General features: G+C 37.7%; 1 protein-coding gene across 1 annotated transcript in view; it reads right to left on the bottom strand.

Moving 5' to 3' along the window:
* The window catches only part of vwa8 (von Willebrand factor A domain containing 8), a 121,524-nt gene that overhangs the window by 29,615 nt on the left and 68,956 nt on the right, over positions 1-22,953 (bottom strand). The window contains exons 38-39 of the mRNA XM_084421225.1: positions 5,349-5,457; positions 2,476-2,632 (exon numbers count right to left, since the gene is read on the bottom strand). Of these exons, the coding sequence (XP_084277351.1) occupies positions 2,476-2,632; positions 5,349-5,457 (266 nt within the window). The remainder of the gene's footprint in view (positions 1-2,475; positions 2,633-5,348; positions 5,458-22,953) is intronic.

Below are 22,953 nucleotides of genomic sequence, written 5' to 3'. Positions count from 1 at the left end.
GCTTTCTACTTTTTTAGTCTACTGTCTGTGTGTGTGTGTCTGTTATTCGCATATCTCTCGAACCGTTAGTCCGATGGATTTCAAACTTGACAGGTGTCTTGCTACGGGCACGAGTAAGTGCAGTGCCAAGTTTGACGTTGTTTGGATGAGAAATGCAAAAGATATCGTTAAATATATCGGTAAAAGAAGCACTTAGAAGGTTGTGGTTTAAAAATAAACATTCTGATATAAACACTCTGTCAGCTACACTATTTACTTCTGAATATTATATTTTATTCACAGCCATCATTTGTAGTAGCCTATTCACAAACTGTTTGCTCAAGCGTAGCATTTTTTCGGAGTTCACTGTGTAGCCTGCTCCCTGAAATCTGTATTGTAACAATGAGCACTCAAACACACCAAACCAACAATTACTAAAAACACACACAAAAACTGATTTTGCACGGGCACTTTGCACTGCTCCCTGAATCGACGCGCTTATTCATTTGTGGATGTTAACTGAATCTGTAAGTTACTATGCTGTTTACTTCTGAATATTATATTTCATTCTGGTGCGCTTAACGTTATCGCTACTGTGTAATAGTAGCCTATGCTATTCACCAACTAAACATATCCTATTCGATGCGTACACGGTCTCTTTCACGGGCATCATTTAAGCATAGCGTTTTCTCGGAGTTCACTGTGTGCTTTCTACCATGCACAAATAAAAATGTCACTGAACTTTTGCTGTGTAATTGTAACAATGAGCACTCAAACACACCAAACCAACAATTACTAAAGTAAAAACACACTCAAAAACTGATTTTGCACGGGCATTTTGCACTAGTGGTTATGATGTGCTGAATGACAACAAGTGCTGAATGAGTCATTCTTGCAGCTTAGTTGCCATACATGATCAGTGTGGACATTATAAACACTAGAGCAGTGTTGGTCTGGCAGTGAACTGGGTTTTGAGTGGGTTGCGGAGTGTGTGTAGTCAAAGAAACTACAATAACAACAAAAAACATAATTCTAAATGTTTCTCTGATGCAAGACTTTGAAAGACATTCGTGAAAGAAAGACCATTGGAATATGTGGTTCCCATGGCCAAACAGTTGAGAACCACTGCACCAGAGTAACTCTTAGCCATTTAAATTCAAAAGAACAAGAAAAATCTTATGAAATGTCCCCTTTTAGAGCAAATAGAGTCCATTAGCCCAAACAGAGGCCTCCTTCATGAAGAAACACTCGCACTTGCTTCATGTGCGTGCACACACAGCTTAATGAATCGCAGCATTCACGAGGTGCATATTTCAGATAACTGGGCCCTTTGAAGACCTTGTGTCCATTCTGCGATCTAGAACGTGCTGGTTTTTATGAGCCACTCATTTGAGTATTTCTTGTCCGTTCCAAAGCGTGTACTCTCTACACCCCACATAGCGTAACTGACTGATTTGCATCATTCATCATTAGCAGACATATAAAAACAGTCTACATGCCAAAATTGACTCGCTTACCAACTTAATTACCAGGTTGATGGTCTTATTGTGTGAATTATGTCAAGTTTTATGCAATTCCAAATGTTTTGTTTGTTTGTTTGTTGTCTTCAGTCTGAATAAATTGCTCTTCCTTTAAAAAGACTTCCGTTTCCTTCTTTCATCACTCAGGCCATGTGGTTATTGGATCATGTTAATAACCATGTTAAGCCAAAAACTTTTGTTTTAGCAAGCACACATTTAATCATGTTTTATTCTGGCATTTAACGACACTTTAATGCATAGTCAACTTTTTTTTTTGTAACTGAATGTTTTCAGAAATACATCATGCTATGGAATTAAAATGGGTTATGATGGAAATTAATGTTGACTATAAATACAAGGATATTGATAATTGACATCTTGCTTCGTTTGCCATTTTGGATCTGTTATGTTAGCACAATTGAGATACTATTGTAGTTTTTATTCATATTTTTGTTTTAGCTTATATTTAGCTCTTCATTTTAATTTGAAAGTTTTAGTATTTTCTTTTAATATTTTTGTTTGTTTTATTAGTTAAAAAAAAAGTATATATAGTTTTAGTTTAAGTTGTAGCTATTTTAATACATCAAGTTAAACTAAGTGAAAAGGTTGCCTTAAGTTTTTCACATTTTTATTTTATTTCAGATAATGTTTAACGTAAAGTAACATGTTATTTACGGGTTTAGTATAATAACCCTTCCTTGTATTAACTTTTTCTTTTTACTGAGCTCAATGCAGTGATGGGATTGTCATTTTGTCAAAAGAAATATGCACTGCATACATAGGCAGCTCAGTAGCTTATAAAACGAAGCCTCACACACATATTTGCTTTCATTGAGACAGCACTGCAAAATATCTGGAGAGATTAACAGGCACTCGGGCCAGAGGGTAAAGGTCACGCAGGGTCAAGTGTAGGCTTTTTGGAGAAATCTGTGTTTGAACTGAGTGAGTGAGGAATGAGAGAGACAGATGGGCGTACCTCTGCTTAAAAGCCTTCTCCCCCATCTCGCGTGCTGCTCTCTTCACCTCCTCTGGCACAGCGTCTTTCTCTGCCTGAGAGATCTGGTGAACTTTGTGTCCGGCGTCCAGACGGTAGGGTCCTCCCTTCCCTCCGAGACCTGCTGTATCTCTGCCACCTACACCAACATACAGGCAATTTGTTGAGTTATCACGTAGGTGATTGATAAACGTGTGTAGGGTACTTGCATAATAACTGGAGATTTAAAAAATAAAAGGTTCAGTTTATAAAAAAATAAAAAAAGTCAGTAATATTAGTGATTTGAACTCATTTGAGCTGGATAATGACACTAACTTCACAACATCGACACAGTTTTTGAACTGTATTAAATCAACATTGCACTGACTTGAGCCGAGTAATGGCACATTTTTTGGGGTTAAAAGCAAGTACATAACCAGTCAGTGTTCAAAACTATCTGCTTGCCTTAGCTCGGTTAAAAACGGTAAGATTGTAATAATGTTTTTAATCCCAGTGGTACTGGTGGATTTCCGCGGGAAATTCGAGCATGTTTTTGCGTCATTACGTCACATCTGTACACATAAAGAAGGAGTCTCGGCTAGTAGGCTATGAGTGTGAGGATGTTGGAGCTGGAGATTTATAGCCTTTTCTCACAGCACTTCATATAATTAAACTTAACAATTTGATGGCGGATCCAGAAAGGTTCAAACGACAATCAACAGTGACAACTGGAGATTCACCCGTTGTAAAATGCAAAAGACTTCGGAGTGGCTACAGAAAAAAAGAGACTGAACCGGCCCATGCGAAAACAAGGATAAATATCGGAAGGGCTTTTGAAAGATGGCGTGAACTCAGTGTTTTGAAGGGGTTTAAAACGGACGCAGAGACGACTTTTTTTTTCTGCTGAACAGGTAAGAACCAGTTCTAAGGAACATTAATTTGTTGGTATGACAATTAGAAATTAGACTGCACAGAAATGGAAACTGAACTACAGGTAGCCCTAATACACATTACATGTAGTCACACAATGCTGATGTCGTTAACATTAACAATTTGAGAACAAAGTATAATTTGCACGGTTTGACGTGATATAAGCGATCGTTAGATTTAATCAGCGTGATTTACTGCAATGCTTTTTTTCCCTTAGTTGGTCAGAACAAAAGTGGATGTTACTTCCTTTTTCAGATGACATTTTCCAGTGAAAATTCTTATGTTGGTCATACTTCCAAAAAGTAGAATCTGTGATTGCGAATGACAGGATCCACACCGGCTCGGTGACTGACAGCCGCACATTCTCCTCAAAACATTGGATTCATCCGCAATGTACACAACCCACATAAAGTTGATAATTCCGCAAATAATTTCTAACAGAGATGGCAACAAAGAGGAAAAACTACGGACTGCAGCTTTAAAAATGTAATGTAATTATTTATTTATAATTTATATGTAATTAATACGGTGTAGTCGGCATACATCTGAAGGCCAACCTCAGAACACACTTCAGGGAGTTCGTTCATGTATAGGCTAAAAGAGAATAGGTCCCAGTATAGTTCCCTGATGGATTCCTGTCATAATTTTACATGGGGCAGATTTTACATGATCAATAACAACACATTGTTCCCGACCCTGTAGATATGACTCAAACCGTAAGAGTGCCTGCTTTGACAAATTAAAAGATGACAATTTTTGAGGTAAGGAGGCTATGATTTACGGTATCGAAAGCCTTCTTTAAGTCCAGGAACACTGCGCCCACCATATTTCCTTTGTCAAGTGATTGCACAATGTTTTCCAATAATGCACAGATGGCAGATTCAGTTGAATGATTCTGTCTGAAACCGTGCTGTTGTGGATGCATGTAGAGATGTGTTTCTAAATATTTAATTAGTTGTTCTGAATTTTTTTTTCCAATATTTTAGAGGCTATTGGGACTTGACTGATTGGTCGATAGTTGCTGGTATCTGCAGTATCCCAGACGTAAAGACAGGCCTAACTAGTGTTTTTTTCCAGGTATCTGAACATTTTCCAGTTTTCATGGAGACATTAATAATGTGAGTCTGAGGCTGGGTAATAATTCGGGCATATTTTTTTAAAGAAAACTGCATCCATATTGTATGTCTCTGGATGGAGTGGTATTCAGGTCTGAAATAGCTTTAAGTACCACTGCCTGGTCCTCTTCTCTGATGGTAAAAGAGTTCTCATCTGCTGTAGACATTAAACCTATATTGTTCCTGTTTGTCTCATCATCTGAAAATTTAGAAGCAAGATCATGTACAGATTGAATGAAATACTGATTAAATTCATTGGCTACTTGGGCAGGGTCTGAAGTGTTTTTTTTTCTCCAATTTTTTATTCATATTTATAATTTTTATTAACATTAAGTTAAGTTAAGCTATTTATTTGTTTCCATATTAGTTTACTGTTTCCTTTGGCATCAGCTAACATTTTCATGTAGTAGTTTGATTTTGAGTTGCGCAGTTTTTCACTACTTGATTTCGTAATCCTTTAAATAAAATTAAGTCTGTGTCATATCTGGTTTTAAGAAAGGTTATGAGAGCAAAATCCCTTTTTTTATTAACAGTCACTCACCCATGGGAGCTGCACTTTTCTTTGTGGTCTTTTACATTGTGTTAAGAACTTATCCAATATATTACTCATTGTAGTAGTGAATAGATCACAACAATCATTCACTTCAAGTCATAAGTCATTTTCAAGTTTAGGTAGGTAGGTATTTGTGGGGAATATATATATATATTTATATATATATATATATATATATATATATATATATTTATTTTTGTTTTTAAGTTTTTTAAATATACATAGGTTTAAATATGACCTATGAGCTAAATATCAACTTTGATGGGATGTGACTGTACCTGTGCCTCCAGCCCACTGGTTTCCCCCTACATGAGGGGCATTTTTGGGGTCAATCTTGCCATGTTTGGGGGAGCTGACATCTAGGCCACTGTCTCTCTGAATGGTGATCTGAAAAAGAAAGCACTGTCAATAATATCTGAACATTCACCCATTTGATCTTTATCTTGTTACCAAGTGGGAAAAAAATGCATTTGGGATACAATCAGTCAAAGGGTTATGAGGTAAATGAAATCCAAGACAGAGTTACCCATCTAGAGTCAGCTTTACACTGTAAAGCAAGTGAGTTCTATACAAAAGAAGACTTTTTAATGTGCCATAAACATTTACTCTGGAATCACAATTGCAGGAAACAATGTATTATGCTTGAAAAATGAATGTTGATTCTCATGCCGAGCTGCCAGGAATCAAGTCACAAACTGACTGACAATGCGAAGTTTGTTGACTGTCAGTTTTAAACTTTTTAAATCAAGGGTCTTCAACCAGGGGTCCACGACTCCTATGGGGTCTACCAATTAATGTTTGATCACAAATAATTTTTTTGTTAAAACATGGGTAGAAACATTACAAAGTCAAATGCTAGGCACCCTCAGAGCTGGACGATGACATCACGGTTTTCTCCAGAGCGGCTAAATACATAAATTAACTAAATTAATAACTTTTTTACAACAAAAATGAAACATCACTGAGCTTACTTAAGCTGGACTGTGATGCTATTTTCTTCTGGAAACAACTTTGTTGCATTATTTTCCTGTTATCACTGTAAAGCTGCTCTGAAACAATCGGTATTGTAAAAAGCGCTATATAAATAAATGTGACTTGACTTGAACCTCAGTTGATACTATAATCATATTGGCAAACAATATGACATATTGGCAAAACAGATTTGGCAAACGCTACAGTGTGTATTTGTGCCTGCACTCAACGTGTCTTAGTTTGCAGCGGTGAGAAATATCAGTAATTTCAGAAATATCGGCCAATCACAGACATGTTTGTTGACCTCTTGAATGCACTGGCCAATCAGAGGTGTTTGATGATTTAGTCATGCACGCTCGTAAATCCTCTCATTATAGCAAACAAAGTGTGGACATTACGGGAAATTCATTGTGCAGTCACCTTCATTGATTTTAACGTAACTTTATGAGATCGCGATGAACTGAGATGAGTGACAGCTTTTTACTGATTATAAAGAGAGATGTTATTGCGTGTTTTCGAGGCTATATATCCTCATATTTTCAGAAGCACCCTCAGTGATTGATTCTTAATTGTCCATCTCACAGTAAAAAAATAAAATGTAAAGTTTTAGCAAACCTATAGCTAAAGTTCAGGTAAATATTTAATTGTCCATTTGACAGTAAAATTAAAATGTGAATTTTTAGTCAACTTGAAGCTAATATTCAGGAGGTAAATGTAAATTTTAATAACTGAGATTAAAACATGCATAAATCTCAATTTTAACAATGAAAAGTAATATACAGACAATGATGCATGTGCAACAACAATAATGTGCATAGTTCTAATTTACTGTCTTAACATAATATAACTATCATAATGTGGTTGGTTTCTATTAATATTAAAGGCTATAATAATATGTAGATCTGTTTGACATATTTTGTATTGGGGCGGGGGTCCCTGCTCCATGTCTTTATGAGAAAGATGGAAAGAAAAATCTCAGCAGAACACAAATATGCAACATAAATGGATAAGTGTCACATGAGACATCACTGCTTTTAAGCAAGGCCTCGTCTCATGGTTCATGGGGGGATATCTGGATATCTCAACCGATTTTGAAGTGTTATCTGTGTGTGTAGACATATTTGTCTCCTAATGTTGACTTGAAGCTCTCTGAAGCAGGTTTCTACATTCATTTAGTGGCATTCTCTCCCTCTTCTTATCTTCCTTGACACAGTCCATTAATATCATAAAGCACTGGGCCTCTCTTTAATACCCACGCACCCATCTGGAGGGTTGTGGCTTTCTCATGACCTCCACACACTCCTTTACAGCCTCCTGCTGTGTGCAAATACAGTCTGAACATAACTGCTAGAACCTCCCATGAACGCTTCATACTTGTGAACGTAGCACTTTGAAGTGTGATTGTGTCTTTGAGAGAGATAGCAGCACAGTTGGACTCTTTTAATGATGGACAGTGAGAGAACAGACACTTAGTGTTTCAAAACGTCCCTTTCCCTCCTGTTAATATAAAAGGCGATTCTCATTATGCAACGATCCTGCATGCTTTGACTGGGCAAGGTCACGTAAGGTCACTGAACTTGAAGACTGAGCTTATTAAGACACTTCCCGTTTTACACTGCACACTGAAAGGAAGTACACTTGTAGGGAATGAACAGAAATGTTTTTGCCAAGTCATACGGAAAGGAACAGTTGAAATAAACAGACTATTTTGGAAGCTAGAGGAAAGATCTGCCCTTTGTGTCCGAGTGGGTTAAATCAGTCATGCAGGGTGAAAGTTTTAATGCTGCATGAAATAACCTTTAATTCTTAAATATTTAATCCAAAAACGAATTAGTCACCCTCATGCCATTTCAAATGCGTTTGACTTCCTTATTTTCTTTGGTGGAAAACAAAATATGTTTTGCAGAGTATGGCTGAATGGCATACAGTATTTTTTTTTTTTCTTAAATTCATTATTTATTAATTAAAAATAGTGCAGAAGCATAGAGAAAAATAGATATAAAACAGGAAATTATATCATAGAGAGGACTGTGTGTGAAGTTTAATGTCACTTAAAATATTAGGTAACTTGACCTTCATTCTTTTTTGAGTAAATTATTCCTGTAAATTCACCTTTAAATACATGTCTGTCAGGTTTTCATTTTAAATAGAACGGAGAGATAACAAGATCATAGTCAGCATCTTCATTTCATTTCTGGAATTGGTCCAATATAACAATAAATTCCTCCAGTTTAAATATTCACTGTGAGTGTAAGATTATACTCAAGGCTCTTTTGACACCTACACACACACTTAATCTGATATGAGGTCATGCGCTTTCAGTATTTCACAACAAAGTGTGTGTGTGTGAGAAAGACAAAGTGTCTGAGTGTGTATTAGGAAGCGATATGGCTTACAGATGTTCACGATGAACGTGGCTTAAAGATTTGCCAATAACATGTACAGTGAGGAAAATAAGTATTTGAACACCCTGCTATTTTGCAAGTTCTCCCACTTGGAAATCATGGAGGGGTCTGAAATTGTCATCGTAGGTGCATGTCCACTGTAAGAGACATAATCTAAAAAAAAAAATCCAGAAATCACAATATATGATTTTTTAACTATTTATTTGTATGATACAGCTGCAAATAAGTATTTGAACACCTGTCTATCAGCTAGAATTCTGGCCCTCAAAGACCTGTTAGTCTGCCTTTAAAATGTCCACCTCCACTCCATTTATTATCCTAAATTAGATGCACCTGTTTGAGGTCGTTAGCTGCATAAAGACACCTGTCCACCCCATACAATCAGTAAGAATCCAACTACTAACATGGCCAAGACAAAAGAGCTGTCCAAAGACACTAGAGACAAAATTGTACACCTCCACAAGGCTGGAAAGGGCTACGGGGAAATTGCCAAGCAGCTTGGTGAAAAAAGGTCCACTGTTGGAGCAATCATTAGAAAATGGAAGAAGCTAAACATGACTGTCAATCTCCCTCGGACTGGGGCTCCATGCAAGATCTCACCTCGTGGGGTCTCAATGATCCTAAGAAAGGTGAGAAATCAGCCCAGAACTACACGGGAGGAGCTGGTCAATGACCTGAAAAGAGCTGGGACCACCGTTTCCAAGGTTACTGTTGGTAATACACTAAGACGTCATGGTTTGAAATCATGCATGGCACGGAAGGTTCCCCTGCTTAAACCAGCACATGTCAAGGCCTGTCTTAAGTTTGCCAATGACCATTTGGATGATCCAGAGGAGTCATGGGAGAAAGTCATGTGGTCAGATGAGACCAAAATAGAACTATTTGGTCATAATTCCACTAAACGTGTTTGGAGGAAGAAGAATGATGAGTACCATCCCAAGAACACCATCCCTACTGTGAAGCATGGGGGTGGTAGCATCATGCTTTGGGGGTGTTTTTCTGCATATGGGACAGGGCGACTGCACTGTATTAAGGAGAGGATGACCGGGGCCATGTATTGCGAGATTTTGGGGAACAACCTCCTTCCCTCAGTTAGAGCATTGAAGATGGGTCGAGGCTGGGTCTTCCAACATGACAATGACCCGAAGCACACAGCCAGGATAACCAAGGAGTGGCTCTGTAAGAAGCATATCAAGGTTCTGGCGTGGCCTAGCCAGTCTCCAGACCTAAACCCAATAGAGAATCTTTGGAGGGAGCTCAAACTCCGTGTTTCTCAGCGACAGCCCAGAAACCTGACTGATCTAGAGAAGATCTGTGTGGAGGAGTGGGCCAAAATCCCTCCTGCAGTGTGTGCAAACCTGGTGAAAAACTACAGGAAACGTTTGACCTCTGTAATTGCAAACAAAGGCTACTGTACCAAATATTAACATTGATTTTCTCAGGTGTTCAAATACTTATTTGCAGCTGTATCATACAAATAAATAGTTAAAAAATCATACATTGTGATTTCTGGATTTTTTTTTTTTTTTAGATTATGTCTCTCACAGTGGACATGCACCTACGATGACCATTTCAGACCCCTCCATGATTTCTAAGTGGGAGAACTTGCAAAATAGCAGGGTGTTCAAATACTTATTTTCCTCACTGTACATAAATGCCACACCAGCAAGATGCATTTCAACAAATAACAAGCCATTGTAGATATCTGTATAAAAACGTGTACCCTATATACCCTGCCAAACTGATGTAAAAGAAAAAAAACATTACTTCCCATCTCTACGGAAGATCAGTGACAGTCCTGTTTATGATAAGGAGATTTATGCGTCTGTGTGCAACGTGGCTTCAGATTAGCCAGGATTTGACAGCACAAAGATGAGACACAAGCATTATCACAACACCCTACTGACATTACAGATTAAAAACAGTAGACAGACACACAGACAGACAGTTTTGAAAATCAGAAAGATACACAGACAAAAAGACAGACAGACATGTGGGCAGACAGACAGATCTATAGATAGATAGACAGACATACAGAAAAACAATCATATATACAGATAAGACAGACAAACAGAGAGTTTAGCAGATATTAGGGCAGACAGACAGACAGACAGGTCAGCAGACATTAGGGCAGAAAGACAGACAGACAGACAGACAGACAGACAGACAGACAGACAGACAGACAGAGAGTTTAGCAGACATTAGGGCAGACAGACAGACAGACAGACAGACAGACAGACAGACAGACAGAGAGTTTAGCAGACATTAGGGCAGACAGACAGACAGACAGACAGACAGAGAGTTTAGCAGACATTAGGGCAGACAGACAGACAGACAGACAGACAGACAGACAGACAGACAGACAGACAGAGAGTTTAGCAGACATTAGGGCAGACAGACAGACAGACAGACAGACAGACAGACAGACAGAGAGTTTAGCAGATATTAGGGCAGACAGACAGACAGACAGACAGACAGACAGAGAGTTTAGCAGACATTAGGGCAGACAGACAGACAGACAGACAGACAGACAGACAGAGAGTTTAGCAGACATTAGGGCAGACAGACAGACAGACAGACAGACAGAGAGTTTAGCAGACATTAGGGCAGACAGACAGACAGACAGACAGACAGACAGACAGACAGACAGACAGACAGACAGACAGACAGAGAGTTTAGCAGACATTAGGGCAGACAGACAGACAGACAGACAGACAGACAGACAGACAGAGAGTTTAGCAGACATTAGGGCAGACATACAGACAGACAGACAGAGAGTTTAGCAGATATTAGGGCAGACAGACAGACAGACAGACAGACAGACAGACAGAGAGTTTAGCAGACATTAGGGCAGACAGACAGACAGACAGAGAGTTTAGCAGACATTAGGGCAGACATACATACAGACAGACAGACAGACAGACAGAGTGTTTAGCAGATATTAGGGCAGACAGACAGACAGACAGACAGACAGACAGACAGACAGACAGACAGAGAGTTTAGCAGACATTAGGGCAGACAGACAGAGAGACAGGTCAGCAGACATTAGGGCAGACAGACAGACAGACAGACAGACAGACAGACAGACAGACAGACAGACAGACAGACAGACAGACAGAGAGTTTAGCAGACATATAGGGCAGAGAGAAAGAGAGACAGGTCGGCATACAGACAGACAGACAGAGAGACAGACAGACAGAGAGTTTAGCAGACATTAGGGCAGACAGACAGAGAGACAGGTCAGCAGACATTAGGGCAGACAGACAGACAGGAGTGCGTTTCCCAAAAGCTTTGTTAGCCATATGGTCGCAAGGTCTGTCGTTATCAGCATAGTTCAAAGAGTCAGTGTTTCCAGAAACCATAGTTCTAATGAACATTCGCAAACAGCATCGCAAAGTTGTGTGTTTGGAACGAAAGGTCTCGAGCTGTGGTTAGAAGCAGAGTTTTTGTTTGCATGACATGTGGACCTTCCTTAAAATCCTTTAGGGAGGATCCTAAATCCTTATCTTGAGCCAAATAAGCAAGCTGACATCTGTATCTTTTATTTAGAATACATACAAATGTCATTTACGTCTTTTAGTTTGCAAAGAGATTTAAAGCACCGTTTTTGAAGAGTGCGCATGTGCGTACGTGCTCTAGTACGCAAGAACAAACCTATGATTAAATCTAGAAATAAAGCAAAATAACTGAGAAAATTTTGAAATAGTCCTCAGATGCCATGTCCATAATTTATAGCAAAACATCTATCATTAATTCGATCTCAAACAGATTAATTAAAAGAAGTTATTACTCCACCACGTGCGTGACATCATTAACCAACGTGGTTCAACGACCAATATGCGACAATACGGTTTCGGGAAACAGTCGTGATTAGATAGTTGATTTCTTCAACAGTGCATCGTACTATGGTAGTTCAGCAGCGAGTTACATTGTTGTACGGGAAACACACCCCAGATCAGCAGCCATTAGGGCAGTTTGATGACAGACAGCTAGACAGGTGGGCAGGCAGACAGATAAAGAAGAAGAAAACGAAGAGAATAAAGACACTGACACAGCGATTGAGATGAGTACAGTGGATGATCATCCTCCATATGCTAAACTGGAATATGTATATGAAATTCATTGCATTAGAGAGAAAATTCCAAACTGAAAACAAACGATGGCCACCTAAAACCTTACAACAAAACTAATTTAATTTGGCCTTTTCCTTCATGTCTGTTAATCAATTGTCGATAATAAGTGCATATACACTCACCTAAAGAATTATTAGGAACACCTGTTCAATTTCTCATTAATGCAATTATCTAATCAACCAATCACATGGCAGTTGCTTCAATGCATTTAGGGGTGTGGTCCTGGTCAAGACAATCTCCTGAACTCCAAACTGAATGTCAGAATGGGAAAGAAAGGTGATTTAAGCAATTTTGAGCGTGGCATGGTTGTTGGTGCCAGACGGGCCGGTCTGAGTATTTCACAATCTGCTCAGTTACTGGGATTTTCACGCACAACTTCTGGGGTTTACAAAGAATGGTGTGAAAAGGGAAACACATCCAGTATGCGGCAGTCCTGTGGGCGAAAATGCCTTATTGATGCTAGAGGTCAGAGGAGAATGGGCCGACTGATTCAAGCTGATAGAAGAGCAACTTTGACTGAAATAACCACTCGTTACAACCGAGGTATGCAGCAAAGCATTTGTGAAGCCACAACACGCACAACCTTGAGGCGGATGGGCTACAACAGCAGAAGACCCCACCGGGTACCACTCATCTCCACTACAAATAGGAAAAAGAGGCTACAATTTGCACGAGCCCACCAAAATTGGACAGTTGAAGACTGGAAAAATGTTGCCTGGTCTGATGAGTCTCGATTTCTGTTGAGACATTCAGATGGTAGAGTCAGAATTTGGCGTAAACAGAATGAGAACATGGATCCATCATGCCTTGTTACCACTGTGCAGGCTGGTGGTGGTCATGTAATGGTGTGGGGGATGTTTTCTTGGCACACTTTAGGCCCCTTAGTGCCAATTGGGCATCGTTTAAATGCCACGGCCTACCTGAGCACTGTTTCTGACCATGTCCATCCCTTTATGACCACCATGTACCCATCCTCTGATGGCTACTTCCAGCAGGATAATGCACCATGTCACAAAGCTCGAATCATTTCAAATTGGTTTCTTGAACATGACAATGAGTTCATTGTACTAATTGTACTTGTGAATTTCCGGTAAGGGAACATAGTGAGCATTGATGCTCCCTGGTTTTCACAGTGCACTGTGGGACTTTTTAGGGAGCGAACATTTCAGTGCACTGAAAAGATTTCGCGATTGAGATGGCCGACTCCCTGATCAGTGCTCAGACTAATGAACTAGGGAGCTGATTAAGACTTAGTCAGTTCTCCTCAAGTTCACACAGGTGTCCTAGCAGAGCAACTATGGGTGTAGAGAATCACATTAACTATCATTATGATCCAAAATGTCTTCATTTTGTATGTACAGTGAGTACTATATAAAAATGTATACAATGCAATTTACTACATTTCTTTAATGACACAATATAATATTTTGTTAAATAACGCAAAGATTTAAGTGTGGCTGAAGTAAGAAGACAGTGTGCAGCAGGTCACTATATGTACAGAAGACTTAAATTATGGAACGATCTTGACGTAACAAGCCTAAAGTAAATGGGTCATCATAGCTAACTGGAGATGCAAAAGTGGGGCACACCTCTAAATTAAGCCTTTTATCCAATTCAATGTGTATTTATGTAGGACAAATTTTGCTAGCAACCACGTGAATATAAAACAAATGCTCACACGTCTAAGCAAACTTCAATAAGTACACACTTTCACACATGCAAACAGAACTGGAAATAATGCTTTACCATAAAGTTTTGCCAACTGTACTTATATAGTTCATTCCCTTCCTTATAGACTTCCTTATAGTCATTAACATGAAATCTGAAACAAGACTCGTGTTCTGAAGTGGATGGAATGAGTTCTGACTCCTCAGCCTCCAGATAGAAGTAGCCTGGCCCATGTCTAGGATGAGTGCCTCGCTGGCCTTATAGCGCCCCAGTGGGCAGAGCAGGAGCCCGGGCTGGAATGTGAGGAATGCCCGTGTTTTGAGGTTGTCTCTGAAATGAAATGTCCCAGGCTGTGTTCCCTCGCAGACCCACACAGAGAGCAGGACAATGCAGTCAGACTCGCTGTACTGGCTGCTGACCACAGGAGGCCCACCAAACCCACAAACCCCTTCATTACATCAGCGCTGAGCTTTTACTTGGTCTCATGGGTTTCACAGTTCTGCTTTACACACCCTGCATATATACCACAAGAAGTTGATATCAGAAGAACTGTTGTACAGTAGATCAAGAATATGATATAACTGTACAGGGGCGAACAGAGCAACACTTTTGGCTCGGACATGAGATGACTGTCAATATACTAGAACTAGTGTTGGGCAAAATGCCCAAAATCTTGCAGACAATGTTGTAATATTGTTTTAAAAATGTTTTTAAAAAATTCTGATTAGATGAACTAAAATTGAAGCCACTTTAATTTAGTCGTTCATTTAATTGAAGTTGCGACATTGCTCTTCATTGGTCTCTTTTTCTGCTCACCAATGATGCATTTATTAGATTTTTTTTTTAAATCGAGTAAAAACAGCAATGCTGTGAAATATTATTTCAATTTAAAAATAACTGTTTTACATATTTTGAAATTAAATTTATTCCTGTGATGCAAAGCTGAATTTTCATCATCATTACTCCAGTCTTCACTGCCACATGATCCTTCAGAAATCATTATAATATGCTGATTTGCTGCTCAAGAAACATTTCTTATTATTATCAATGTTGAAAACAGTTGTGCTACTTATTTTTTTTGTGGAAACTGCAACAACTTTTATGATATCTCTGGACACATTTCTATTGTTGAACAGAAGAATATATACAACCATACAACCCAGCCTGAATTCAAATTCAAAGCAGAAGAGGAAGAGATGGTCCTTTAAATGTTGATGTCACAAAATGTCAACAGATAAATGTCAAAGCAGTAAAATCTTCTTGTAAATGCAAGCAGTAAATGTAAAGCAAGCTGTGGCATTTACTGAGCTGACTAAATTCATACATTAAATACTGGTCAAATTGGCCCTGGTCAGACTGAAGCGATGACATGGTCTGTTACATAGATGACACAGAGGCACCAGCGTCAAGATGTGACCCTCGATCACATGACCAGCTCCAGATACATTATACTGTATGTTATACCTTACACAAACACATGCATATCACACACTTACATGGTGATCTACACTTCTAATCTTAACATTCTGCAGACACTCTAAACCTTTAACACTGAGTATTATTCGTTTGCAGAAAAACCTGAACAACTTCTGATTCAGATTCCATTCAAACTTTATTTTTATTCGTGCAAATTTTTTGAAAGAAATTAATATTTCTATTCAGCAAGGATACATTGATCAAAAATTACAGTAAAATACCCTAAAATGTATATAAAAAATATTAAGCAGCACAATGTTTTAAACATTGATCATTTTAAGAGATGTTTCTTAAGCACCAAATCAGCATTTCTGAAGGATCATGAGACTGAAGACTGGAGTAATGATGCTGAATAAATGACATTTTAAAATATATATAAAAAAAGAAAACAGATATTTCAAAAAGTAATAGTATTTCACAATTTGAATGTTTTTACAGTATGTACAAAATAAATAAAAAAAATATATATATATAGTCATGTGAAAAAGAAAGAACACCCTTTTGAATTCTATGGTTTTACGTGTCAGGACATAAAAAATCATCTGGTCTTTGGCAGATCTTAAAATTAGGTAAATACAACCTCAGATGAACAACCACATAAGACATATTAAACCGTGTCATAGTTTATTCAACAAAAACTAGGCCAAAATGAAGTAGCCATGTGTGAAGTACACACTTACTGTTTCCATAGGAATTAAGAGGGTAAGTAGCAGTCAGTCACTGCTAATCAAATGTCTTTGATTAACTGATCATCAGCAAGTGTAACCACTTCTATAAAAACAGACGTTTTGGCACTTCACGTTTGTAGAGCATCCAGGTGTGTGTTAACACAACGCCAAGGAGGAAAAACATCAGCAGTGATCTTAGAGAACCAATTGTTGTTGCCTATCAATTTAGGAAGGGTTACAAGGCCATTTCCAAACATCATTGTACAGCGAGGACAATAATTCACAAGTAGAAAAAACATTCAAGACAGTTGCCAATCTTCCCAGGAGCTAGATCTCAGACTCTATAGGCCTCAGTTAGCATTAAATGTCATGACATTAAAATTAGAAAGAGTAAAAAATATATATGTGTCAAGCACGGCGGGGCCGAGAGCTGTGGGAACAGAGCGAGGCCGGTAGCGTAATTGCTAATGAGTGTCATCTGTGCGTCACACCAGCCTCGAGTGTCTCACGGAGGAGCTCCGGATGGATAAAAGGAGGAGTGATGACAGTGAAGGAAGAGAGAGGACCAGGCCTGGACGTTGTGTTTTGTTTATGTGTTATGTTTATATGCAGCAGTCGTCTGTACGGGGCGGCCGCTTTACTTTCGTTTTGCTGTTTGTTTATTTTATATGATTAAAGTGTGTTTGAACGTCCGCGGGTTCCCGCCTCCTCCTTCCCTGAACAACTAACTTTGCTACAGTATTTACATATATATACAGTAGTCAACATTTGAAGTGGATCAAAAAGGCTCATCAAAGTCGTCCTAAGACAAGAACGGGTATTGTTCAAAATTCATGTATAACTTTGATGAAAGGTTTTGATCCACTTCAAATGTTTGACTACTGTATATAATATTGATTACGTTTTTTAATCTAATTTATTACATGATATGCCAATTATTTAATCAAATTAATCACAAATTAATCACACATCAATTTTGGCAGAGAAATTACCCCCAAAAGATCATTTCAAGTCATTATTGTTGCATGAGAAAAAAAGAACTTATTACGTAAAAAAGTAATATTTGATTCAACATAGAATTTATTACTCAAACTTTTTCAAACATATTTGTTTCAGAAGCTGCATCTTAAGTGTTATTCAACTCATTAAAGCATTTACACAACAATTAGAATAGCATGCTGTGAGATTAATGGTTTTAAAATGAGTAATGAATATTGTAATATGAAATGATAAAAAAATGAATAGTCCAAATATGAAACTAAAACTGGCAGTAGGTGGAGTCAAGTGAGCGATTCATTCAGTCATTCATTCAAACGATTTGTTCAAATGGCTAATTCATTCAGGAACAAAGCAAGGGACGAAATCAAATACTTCCCTACTATTATATTATGTGAAAAACAGTCAGTGTTGCTAGATTGGGCGGATTTATTCATTAATATGTTATTTTTTTAATATCGTATTAGGTTAGTCTTTAATAGTATCTAACTAACACTGTATCAGGTTTGAGACAGTATTATATGATGGATGTTTTCAGCTGCGTTCTCTCTCGTCATGACTGAATGGTTTGTGATGTGTCTGTAAGGGGTGACTCAAAGCGTCCACTCATTTCCCATCTGACACACATCATATCTATATTCTGCATCACTGATACTGCACACATCTGCTGCTCTGATCACTTTATAAATACATCCATAAATGCAGACAGACGGACATGTATGGAGCAGGATCAGTGAGCGGCGCTGACGTCAGGCTCACACATTCCTCGCATGACTGAACTCTGTCACGACCGTCATGTGTGGTCAGAATGATGTACATCCAATTTAGTGGACAGGACCTCACTGCCTAGACAAATATATCGTATATACATACACACTGTACAGGTACAAAAACAAAATTCCAGATCTCTGACATAAGAGTGGAAAAAAACTTTAATCCAGGACATTTAATTATGGAAAGTTGTGATGTGCTGTTCTCAGATATTGGGGCAAAATGATTGACAGCTTGGTATGAAGTCATAATAGACTCTTTCAAAAGGTTAAGGAGCTGTGGTTCGGTTTATCTGTAGCAACATGATTTTGTAGACCAGGTGTGAACAGATGGTCACATATTCTCCTTCATAAAACTACACTTATATAGCCTGCAGTAAACTGAATATATAAATTCTACACTAAATATGTGCATTTTACACTTTTACACTAAATATATGAATTTTGCACTAAATGTACACATTTTACACTTTCATAAATATATGCATTTGACAAATCTATGAATTTTACACTAAGGGCCAGGTTTACTAAACAGGGCAAATAAGCGTGAGGGCGCAATTCCATAAAAGCTCAGATGGGAGTTCTGCTCGTGATCTACTGACAATGCGCAAATTAAAAAACACAGACTCGGCCGGATCATTTCCATAATGACCAACACAATCTACCAAGAGCAGCGCGAATTAAGTGTCTGGTTTAAAACATGCTTTTTTCAGGCGTTAAATAAGAGCGCAAATACCAGTAAATTGACCAGCGCAAACCTTAGTAAATCACCTTGCATGATTCATTTAAATACTCTCCTCCCATAAATATTGTGTTTGAAAGGGAAACTCTTACAAACGCATAAGCAATAAGATCAGCTGCAAAAATAACCTTTTTCAGTGTTAATTTTTCACTGCGTGTCTTTAGTAAATCCTGACAGTAGATTTTTCAAAGCCAAAAGAGTGTTTGCGCTGGCACAAGCTGTTAGTAAATCTGGCCATATATATGAAGAGTTCAGATGCAAAAGCCTCTAAGTGCCATCTGAAATTTTCTTCTAGAATGATCATTTTTATAAAGCTTGTATATTTAAGTTAAGTAATTTCACTTAAATGACAATTAATAGGTCATTTGCATTGCCATTTAAGTGAAATTATTGAACTTAAATATACAAGCTTGATAAAAATGATCATTCTAGAAGAAATTTTCAGATGGCACTTAGAGGCTTTTGCATCTGAACTCTTCACATACACATTTGACACTTTTATACATATATGCATTTTATAAATATATGGATTTTACACTTTCACACTAAATATATGCATTTTAAACTTGTACACTGAATTATGCAATTTACAAAAAAATGTGTCCTTTACAAATATATGAATTGAACACTTTCACACTAAATATATGCATTTTACACTTAGAAGGTTAATTCACCCAAAAAGGTATTTTACACTTGATTATTTTATTTATTTATTTTTTAAATCGGCAAAATCATGCAGAAATACACGTTTAGATGCACTCTTTAAGCTTATTTTATTTAAGCGACTGGTAAGATGGAAAAAAAATATTTTTTTATTTATTATTTTGCTCTATTTGAAGTACACAATAACTTAAAGGAATTCACTTCAAATTCTGTCATAATTTACTCACGCTTATGTTGTTCCAAACCTGTATGAGTTTCTTTTGTCTGTTGAACACAAAAGAAGATATTTTGAAGAACGTCGGTAACCAGACAGTTGGCAAAAAAAAAAAAAAAAAAAAAATCTATGGAAGTCAATGGGTACCGTCAACTGTCTGGTTACCAACGTTCTTCAAAATATCTTCTTTTGTGTTCAACAGACAAAAGAAACTCATACAGGTTTGGAACAACTTGATGGTGAATAAATGATGACAGAATTTTCAACTATTAACATATGAAATTTACACTTTACCAAGGACCAAAGTTTTTAGAGGCCTATGAAGAAAATGATGGGAAAAATACTTTCGTAATAGAATCAAAGCTGCTGAAAAAGTGGCCGGTCACTGTTGTGCTCCATAGACAATGAGTTCAATCAAATTCATGTAATGAGCGTATCCTGCCTGATGTTTACAATGTGCTTTCAATCAACAAGCTCAGAGGAATGTGATGTTTCACATCGTAGTAATGTAATGTAACTGAGAGCTATGATGTTGCCAGCATCAGCCCTTTGATTATATTTGGATGTGTGACGGCCGCCACATCAGCAGGAGAAACCGCATCACTGTCAGAGGGCTTCTCGTAACTCATGTAAAGAGAGGGGGGGGGGGGCAACACTAGCTAACTCACGGAGTGCTCACTCCGTCTGGGAACAGGAATGCTGCACAATAGGCCTCCGACTGAGGCCGTGACACACAGACGATTGAAACAGTGTGAGAGAGCAGAAAATATGAGCACTATGATGAAGGGAGAAATAAAGGACCTGAGGGAGGAGTAACAAAATGAAGCAAGGGAACGAGACGGTCGCCAGACTGAGAGAATGAGGAGATGGCACAGATCCTAGAAGAGAAGACTCTCTGCCAGCTGGAGTCTGGGAATGTTTCCATCACTCTCTACAGTAACAGTTTTAACAGAGAAGATCTCATATTTGAAGACCAGGCCAAATACATGAAAGAACAGCTTTAGCTCTGAAAATCTTCCAGACCCGGACCGAAATAAAAATCCTGGAGTCACCCAGGATGAATGCTCACGATAAACACAGTAAGAACATCATATAACACTGATTAGATGTCGAGACCAAGAAACATAAATTACAAGAAAGTTGCAGGCCAGACTTGAAACAGTGTCATCTGAATAAACACGCATTAATACTCATTCAGTGCACTGTGCTGTTTCGTTTATCTGGAGGTTTGACCCTCAAACTGGGGGTTTGATCAACATTTGCTTGAGAGCATCAGAGAGCAGAACGAGCCCAACGGCAAACCGCATCAAGTCAGCGTGAGAAAGTCACTGTTGCTCCTCTAATCCAGGACGTCCTGCTTGTCTAATACACCCACAGCTGCTACAAGATGCCCTCAGTGTATCATATATGTTTGTGGAACAGCTAAAGTCAGCAACAGTGAATTAGAGTGAGGAGAAGCAAATCCTGGTTACAATATTACACGTTCATTTCTATAGAGAAAATTAAGAGAGATTTCTGAAATGGCTTAAAGCAATCATAAGTCAGTTTAATAAAAGTTACATTTAAATGAATAAAACAATGTATGTGTAATTGAATAATGTATTCATATTTAAACTTTTTAAATATATAAATATATGTAGCAAATTATGTTAAAGTGATGAAAATCAAGTTTTTAATGTTGTTTATATGTCTATGTGGTGTTTTTAATTAGCTTTAAGTCAAACCATTTGAAAATTCATCAGTCAACACTATTGCTGAGTATTTTTTCCCCTTAAAACTGCAGATTACCAAAGACAGTCTCAAAAAAGCAGTTTCCTACCGTTATAAACATGTGACCAATCCAGTAAACGTGCAGGACGGGGATTTCTATGATGTTCAAAGCGTTTCTAAGAATGCAGATTTTTAGAAGGCATCTGTCCAATATGTCTGACTCTGAGTTAGTGAATGGGAACATGGTTTGTGTAACATTATTAGCTGTTTGATAACGTAGTCAATTTAAAGGCTAATCATATTCATTACTGTTTTGTGTCCTACGTTGTAGAGAGCGATACATAAAACGCATTACCATTCTCATACATCCACTTTTAGACGAGTCTGTATGAGTGAGTGGAGGCGGGGCGAATTTGCATAATCTGTATTCGCTCTTCCTCTCCTTCTTCTGAATCAGTTTCTGGTTCAAACATACAGTATACGGCTGAATTAAGCCAATGTTTCCACTTGTCACTGTGACCGAGTGGATCAGTGAGTGCGAGCTGGTGTGATTGAGTGGAGGCGGGGACTCATTTGCATATTGATGGTTCCACAGTCAATAAAAGTCATAGATTTTTTTCCACATTCAATTTAAAAAGAGAAGTTAAAATTAGATCGTGAAAAGAGATCGTGTATCACATGTAAACTGTATCAGTGCCAGACTTTATTTAAGGTACAATTATTCAGCAACTTTGGGCTAATAGGTTGCTTTTCCAGTATACGAAAACCACAACAGATGACGTGGTAGTATCCAATAGTATTAATTTATAGCAATATCAATATATACTTTATCAATTGTCATCAAACTGTTCCAGCTAAAATATGCTGAATTTATGTTAAAACATCAACACTAAAATGTCAAGCAATACTTGAAATGGTTTCAGTTCTGCGGTATTGTGGTGAAACAAAGCGATTGACATGCATCTCACTTATGGATGTTACATCATTTATTTTACACTTGATTATTTTTCTTTTTTCTTTTTTTAAATCGCCAAAATCATGCAGAAATACATGTTTAGATGCACTCTTTAAGCTTATTTTATTTAAGTGACTGGTAAAATGGAAAAAAAATATTATGTATTGTATTGTAATGTATTAATGTATTATTTTGCTCTATTTGAAGTACACAATAACTTAAAGGAATAGTTCACTTCAAATTCTGTCATCATTTACTCACCCTCAAGTCGTTTAAAACCTGTATGAATTTCTTTCACAAAAGAAGATATTTTGAAGAATGTCAGTAAACAAACAGTTGATGAACCCCATTGACTTCCATAGTATTTTTTGGTCCATATATCTTCTATGATATATATACATCTTCGTCAAAATATCTTCTTTTGTGTTTAACGGAAGAAAAAAAAAATCATTCAGGTTTGGAACAACTTGAGGGTGAGTAAATGATGACAGAATTTTCATTTTTAAGTGAA

This window comes from Rutilus rutilus (assembly GCF_951802725.1).
Source record: "Rutilus rutilus genome assembly, chromosome: 10".
NCBI lineage: Eukaryota > Metazoa > Chordata > Actinopteri > Cypriniformes > Leuciscidae > Rutilus > Rutilus rutilus.
The sequence above is the reverse complement of the archived record's forward strand: the minus strand, read 5'-3'. Positions and strand labels throughout refer to the sequence as shown.